At 38.2% G+C, this 7177-nt stretch overlaps 2 protein-coding genes across 2 annotated transcripts; both read left to right on the forward strand.

The window, feature by feature from the left end:
• Positions 1-514: 514 nt before the first annotated feature.
• Positions 515-1446, forward strand: LOC129758627 (general odorant-binding protein 45-like). The gene has a single exon (XM_055756166.1). The coding sequence runs from the start codon at positions 563-565 to the stop codon at positions 1442-1444; it is 882 nt and encodes a 293-aa protein (XP_055612141.1). The 5' UTR covers positions 515-562; the 3' UTR covers positions 1445-1446.
• A 147-nt stretch (positions 1447-1593) lies between these two features.
• On the forward strand, positions 1594-2771 carry LOC129753975 (uncharacterized). Its single transcript, XM_055749829.1, has one exon. The coding sequence runs from the start codon at positions 1821-1823 to the stop codon at positions 2769-2771; it is 951 nt and encodes a 316-aa protein (XP_055605804.1). The 5' UTR covers positions 1594-1820.
• Positions 2772-7177: the final 4406 nt, after the last annotated feature.

Consider the following 7177-nt stretch of genomic DNA (forward strand, 5'->3'; position numbering starts at 1 on the left):
TTTTTCAAATTTGAAAAAAAAAACTGTTGTTTGTTTTTTGTCTGGGTCGTAGATTGAAATTCTGGAATTTTGAATTTTTAATCCTTATTTCGGATTGTAATTTTTCAAATTTTTCTTTGTTCTAAATCAGTTATGTAAATTCAGTATTCTGAATTCTCTATTTTGATCTTAAACTCTTTCCCGATCTCTCGAGTCTCGGTCTGAATCTAGGATTCAATTTTGTGAGCCTAACAACCCCAATCTCCCTCTATCGCATTCAGGAAGCAACAAACGCTGTTATATCACATGGTCAACATCGCGAGATTTTTCGTTTTGGTTTGGCCGCGTGCCACCTAACTAGAACATCGTTGTTGATGACATAACATAACATCAGATATACGTGTGATTTGAACAACCCAAGAATCTGTAACCCCAACTGCTAAAGAAGGTAGCTTTGGTTGGTTAGAAAACTTTTCCGAAAACGTGATATCAATCAAATACAGAGGTCCGACCTATAAAAGTGACCGCATATCGCTGGTAGTTCATCAGTTGTTTGTTGGGTTGTGTCCGCACATTAGATAACATGATGGCTCAGAGCTGGGTTCGGATTACGACGGTCGCCTTGTTGGGTGTTTTGGTTTGTCCATCACAGGCGCTAGTTAACGAAGCGTTGCTGAATGCTCAGGCGACTTGCGTGGAGTATTTGGGGATTTCGAAAAACCGTCTGACCCAGTACAACATCAGCGTATATCCTCCGGATCGGGATACGATGTGTATGATCCGTTGTGCCGGGATCATGTTGGGGTTCTGGGATGATGAGAAGGGTCTTCAGGTGGATGGAATTCGGCAGTTCTATCCAAACGGATGTGACGCAGCTGCCTTCACCCAGAGGGTGTTGCACTGTGCTGAACGAAAAGTGGCCACCTGCAGTTCATCAGATGCCTGTGCCAAAGCCTATTACTCGTTCCGATGTGTCCTGAGGAAACAAGATCATCCCACCCCCGGAAACAGTGTTGCCGAAAAGCTAACTCCAGAAAAGTTTGTGAAAGCGCAAATCACCTGTTCGAAAATCCTGAGAATTCCAGGGAACCATCTCAAACTTTACAAGCAAGGAATCTTCCCGGATGATGCGGAAACCCGATGCTTGTTCCGTTGCTTGGGAATCCGACTGGATCTATACAGTGATACCGAGGGACCGTATCTGGAACGACTCCACGATCTGTTTGCCGAACACCAGCCCCTGGAAGAGTTCAAGAGCCGAGCTAGGCTTTGCATCGAAGCGAACAGGCCGCTGATCAAGGATAACTGTACGGCTGCCTACCGGAATCTGTATCTGTGCTTCCGGGAGCACTTCAATGCGTTTACCCTCAGGAATCGACAGGCGCTGCTTTCGACGGGGCAGACCTGCACGGCCTCGCAACCGGATCCACATACTGAGGCGTTGCTGTTTAATGACGATATTTAAGTTAGGATGTTTATATTAAATAAATTATTTTGTTAAAATGTTTGTTTAACTTTCCCGACCCTGTCACTTGTTTAAAGAATTGTTTCATCGAAAAATGACAAACAATGATGAAAGTCTTTCCCCAAAGCGCATATTCCAGGAAAAGCGTGCATCAACTGTATTCTCGTCTTAGAAAGTGCGCCGGTCTTACAGACTTCCTCTACCAGTCCTCGTCTTGTGAAAGAAGTCGTGTGTTCTAGCTTACGTGCCTCCAGCCTAAATCTAGCGCAGTGCCACCGTTCCGGGGAAAGTATCGTATAAAAGTCTGTTTGTTTACTACTGAATTATGCATTAGCACAACAAACACAGCAGCTAACTAACTAAACACGACTCGAAGATGACAAACCGTTACCTGTCTCTGATATCAATGGTGGTTCTAGTTTTTGCTCCCTCTTGGATGGGTGGCGTTCAGGGGTCGATTACGGCGTACTACAAGGCGGCCTCCGATTGTGTGAAGTTCTTGGGAATTTGTGAGTCTAGGTTGGACCAGTACAACCAGTTTAGTTTCCCCCCGGATCGGGATACGATGTGCTTTGTGCGATGTGTTGGGCTGGTCTTTGATGTCTGGAACGATCAGAATGGAACCAACTGGTGTGGATTGGAGTACAAATTGGACCCATTGAGTGAGCAGCAAACCAAACAGTGCATCCAGCATAAGATGGCCATCATCGACCCTTTGGATGTTTGTGCTAGGGCTTACTACTCGTTGCGGTGCTTCCGGGGGCACATTAGGGACATCTTGGCCGGTCATTCGACGATGTCCTACGATCATCATGCTCTGGCACCTTTCGGGGATTCTGCTCCTGCAGCTGGTCATGTGTCGAGCTCTTGTGGATGCAGCAGTTGCACCAGTGGAACAGGAACCTGTACCGGAAGTTTCACTCCTCTTCCGGTTTGTCAGCTGATTGATGCCCTGGACACTTGCATCGGTATCTGCGGATTCCAGTCGCTGAACTTCTGCTCAGATGATGGTGAAATCTTCCCGGATTGCCCGGCTGCTCACTGTACCATCCAATGTGCCCTCAAAAGGACCAAAGTCTACAGCGATCAGAAGGGCATTTTGGTGGACAACCTGTACACCCAGCTGGGTCGTTGTGAAACTTACGAATCGTTCCGAGGACGTCTGGAGAACTGCTTCCGTCGCAGGAGACAACCTCCGGGAACTTGCGCCGAAGCTGTGGCCTTCCGCCAGTATTTTACCTGTGTCCAGCCGGATTACGCTCGATTCTTTGCCGGAAACTACGCCGAACTAGCCAATGTCCAGAGCTTTAAGAAGTACTGTTACTAGACAACAAAAAAACCGCCAAGAAATAAATCACTTTTCACATCATTTTAGACTGAAGTCCCAAACTGCCAATTAAATCAAGTTGAAATTCCGAAAACATTCCCTTTCTAATCAGAAAAAGAAAACAATTCCAATACCGAAAGAAAAATCCCTTTCCTCCTGAGTTAATTCTTAAGCAACGCCATAACCTTCGATGCTTGGGTCAGCGGGAAAATAAATGAGGACAATTTTTCCTCCGGAGCTGTGTTGTCGTCCGGTTCGGTTCAGTTCCTCTCATTACTATTGTTTTTTTTCCTGCTTCCATCCCCGTCATCAATTGATCCTGACTGACTTGTGGTGTGGTTTTCGTTTTGGTGGTGCCTGGTCAGTCATGCCCGTCGCCTTTTCCGGAATAGTTTAACCACAAAGAATCATGCTTCCTCGATCTGTAAGTGTGGGGTAGGTTTAGCCATATACAAGGAACCAAAACCGCACACCCTGGCACACTGGTTGGTCGATTGGACAAGGAGATGTGGTTTTTTGAATCTGTTCGAGCTGCCAAAACTAGGAGCAACAAATCCGACGGTGAATGGTGTTGAAGAATGGTGTGGTGCGTTCCGCATCACTCCCGTTTTCTCGTACCTTATTTTTTTCTAGCTCTTAAAAGGATGACGTTTCGTTACAACACACTGGTCAGGGTGAAAATCCTTGAATATTGTGGTTGCGTTGGGTTTTGTAACCAGGCACTGTGAAATTTTTGAGTCAATTTCAAATCTAATCCATTGCTCCGATAAGCTGCTTCTAACGTTTGGCGAAGGCAAAATGTCAAATTATGTCCAAATTGTCAAAATTGTCAAAATTGTCAAAATTGTCAAAATTGTCAAAATTGTCCAAACTGTCAAATCTGTCAATTTTTTCAAAATTGTCAAAATTGACAAAATTGTCAAAATTGACAAAATTGTCAAAATTATCAAAATTGTCAAAATTGTCAAAATTGTCAAAATTGTCAAAATTGTCAAAATTGTTAAGATGTTCAAAATTGTCAAAATTGTCAAAATTGTCAAAAGTGTGAAAATTGCCAAAATTGTCAAAATTGTCAAAATTGTCAGAATTGTCAGAATTGCCAAAATTGTTAAAATTGTCAACATTGCCGAAATTGATAAAATTGTCAAGATTGTAATAATTGTCAAAATTGTCAAAATTGTCAAAATTGTCAAAATTGTCAAAATTGTCAAAATTGTTAAGATGTTCAAAATTGTCAAAATTGTCAAAATTGTCAAAAGTGTGAAAATTGCCAAAATTGTCAAAATTGTCAAAATTGTCAGAATTGTCAGAATTGCCAAAATTGTTAAAATTGTCAACATTGCCGAAATTGATAAAATTGTCAAGATTGTAATAATTGTCAAAATTGTCAAAATTGTCAAAATTGTCAAAATTGCCAAATTGTCAAAATTGTCAAAATTGTCAAAATTGTCAAAATTGTCAAAATTGTCAAAATTGTCAAAATTGTCAAAATTGTCAAAATTGTCAAAATTGTCCAAATTGGCAAAATTACCAAAAATGTCAAAATTGTCAAAATTGTCAAAATTGTCAAAATTGTCAGAATGGTCAGAATTGCCAAAATTGTTAAAATTGTCAACATTGCCAAAATTGATAAAATTGTCAAAATTGTCAAAATTGTCAAAATTGTCAAAATTGTCAAAATTGTCAAAATTATCAAAATTGTCAAAATTGTCAAAATTGTCAAAATTGTCAAAATTGTCAAAATTGTCAAAATTGTCAAAATTGTCAAAATTGTCAAAATTGTCAAAATTGTCGAAATTGTCAAAATGATCAAAATTGTCAAAATTGTCAAAAATGTCAAAATTGTCAAAATTGTCAAAATTGACAAAATTGACAAAATTGTCAAAATTGTCAAAATTGTCAAAATTGTCAAAATTGTCAAAATTGTCAAAATTGTCAAAATTGTCAAAATTGTCAAAATTGTCAAAATTGGAAAAAAGGCAAAAAAGGCAAAATAGGCACAAAAGGCAAAAAAGGCAAAAAAGGCAAAAAAGGCAAAAAAGGCAAAAAAGGCAAAAAAGGCAAAAAAGGCAAAAAAGGCAAAAAAGGCAAAAAAGGCAAAAAAGGCAAAAAAGGCAAAAAAGGCAAAAAAGGCAAAAAGGCAAAAAAGGCAAAAAAGGCAAAAAAGGCAAAAAAGGCAAAAAAGGCAAAAAAGGCAAAAAAGGCAAAAAAGGCAAAAAAGGCAAAAAAGGCAAAAAAGGCAAAAAAGGCAAAAAAGGCAAAAAAGGCAAAAAAGGCAAAAAAGGCAAAAAAGGCAAAAAAGGCAAAAAAGGCAAAAAAGGCAAAAAAGGCAAAAAAGGCAAAAAAGGCAAAAAAGGCAAAAAAGGCAAAAAAGGCAAAAAAGGCAAAAAAGGCAAAAAAGGCAAAAAAGGCAAAAAAGGCAAAAAAGGCAAAAAAGGCAAAAAAGGCAAAAAAGGCAAAAAAGGCAAAAAGGCAAAAAGGCAAAAAAGGCAAAAAAGGCAAAAAAGGCAAAAAAGGCAAAAAAGGCAAAAAAGGCAAAAAAGGCAAAAAAGGCAAAAAAGGCAAAAAAGGCAAAAAAGGCAAAAAAGGCAAAAAAGGCAAAAAAGGCAAAAAAGGCAAAAAAGGCAAAAAAGGCAAAAAAGGCAAAAAAGGCAAAAAAGGCAAAAAAGGCAAAAAAGGCAAAAAAGGCAAAAAAGGCAAAAAAGGCAAAAAAGGCAAAAAAGGCAAAAAAGGCAAAAAAGGCAAAAAAGGCAAAAAAGGCAAAAAAGGCAAAAAAGGCAAAAAAGGCAAAAAAGGCAAAAAAGGCAAAAAAGGCAAAAAAGGCAAAAAAGGCAAAAAAGGCAAAAAAGGCAAAAAAGGCAAAAAAGGCAAAAAAGGCAAAAAAGGCAAAAAAGGCAAAAAAGGCAAAAAAGGCAAAAAAGGCAAAAAAGGCAAAAAAGGCAAAAAAGGCAAAAAAGGCAAAAAAGGCAAAAAAGGCAAAAAGGCAAAAAAGGCAAAAAAGGCAAAAAAGGCAAAAAAGGCAAAAAAGGCAAAAAAGGCAAAAAAGGCAAAAAAGGCAAAAAAGGCAAAAAAGGCAAAAAAGGCAAAAAAGGCAAAAAAGGCAAAAAAGGCAAAAAAGGCAAAAAAGGCAAAAAAGGCAAAAAAGGCAAAAAAGGCAAAAAAGGCAAAAAAGGCAAAAAAGGCAAAAAAGGCAAAAAAGGCAAAAAAGGCAAAAAAGGCAAAAAAGGCAAAAAAGGCAAAAAAGGCAAAAAAGGCAAAAAAGGCAAAAAAGGCAAAAAAGGCAAAAAAGGCAAAAAAGGCAAAAAAGGCAAAAAAGGCAAAAAAGGCAAAAAAGGCAAAAAAGGCAAAAAAGGCAAAAAAGGCAAAAAAGGCAAAAAAGGCAAAAAAGGCAAAAAAGGCAAAAAAGGCAAAAAAGGCAAAAAAGGCAAAAAAGGCAAAAAAGGCAAAAAAGGCAAAAAAGGCAAAAAAGGCAAAAAAGGCAAAAAGGCAAAAAAGGCAAAAAAGGCAAAAAAGGCAAAAAAGGCAAAAAAGGCAAAAAAGGCAAAAAAGGCAAAAAAGGCAAAAAAGGCAAAAAAGGCAAAAAAGGCAAAAAAGGCAAAAAAGGCAAAAAAGGCAAAAAAGGCAAAAAAGGCAAAAAAGGCAAAAAAGGCAAAAAAGGCAAAAAAGGCAAAAAAGGCAAAAAAGGCAAAAAAGGCAAAAAAGGCAAAAAAGGCAAAAAAGGCAAAAAAGGCAAAAAAAGGCAAAAAAGGCAAAAAAAGGCAAAAAAGGCAAAAAAGGCAAAAAAGGCAAAAAAGGCAAATAAGGCAAAAAAGGCAAAAAGGCAAAAAAAGGCAAAAAAGGCAAAAAAGGCAAAAAAGGCAAAAAAGGCAAAAAAGGCAAAAAAGGCAAAAAAGGCAAAAAAGGCAAAAAAGGCAAAAAAGGCAAAAAAGGCAAAAAAGGCAAAAAAGGCAAAAAAGGCAAAAAAGGCAAAAAAGGCAAAAAAGGCAAAAAAGGCAAAAAAGGCAAAAAAGGCAAAAAAGGCAAAAAAGGCAAAAAAGGCAAAAAAGGCAAAAAAGGCAAAAAAGGCAAAAAAGGCAAAAAAGGCAAAAAAGGCAAAAAAGCAAAAAAGGCAAAAAAGGCAAAAAAGGCAAAAAAGGCAAAAAAGGCAAAAAAGGCAAAAAAGGCAAAAAAGGCAAAAAAGGCAAAAAAGGCAAAAAAGGCAAAAAAGGCAAAAAAGGCAAAAAAGGCAAAAAAGGCAAAAAAGGCAAAAAAGGCAAAAAAGGCAAAAAGGCAAAAAAGGCAAAAAAGGCAAAAAAGGCGAAAAAGGCGAAAATGACGAAAATGGCGAAAAAGGCAAAAAAGACATAAAGGCAAGAAGGCAAAACGGCAAAAAGGCAAAAAGACCGAAAGACAAAAAGGCAAAAATG

The sequence above is a fragment of the Uranotaenia lowii genome, chromosome 3 (assembly GCF_029784155.1).
Source record: "Uranotaenia lowii strain MFRU-FL chromosome 3, ASM2978415v1, whole genome shotgun sequence".
In the NCBI taxonomy this organism is placed as follows: Eukaryota; Metazoa; Arthropoda; class Insecta; order Diptera; family Culicidae; genus Uranotaenia; species Uranotaenia lowii.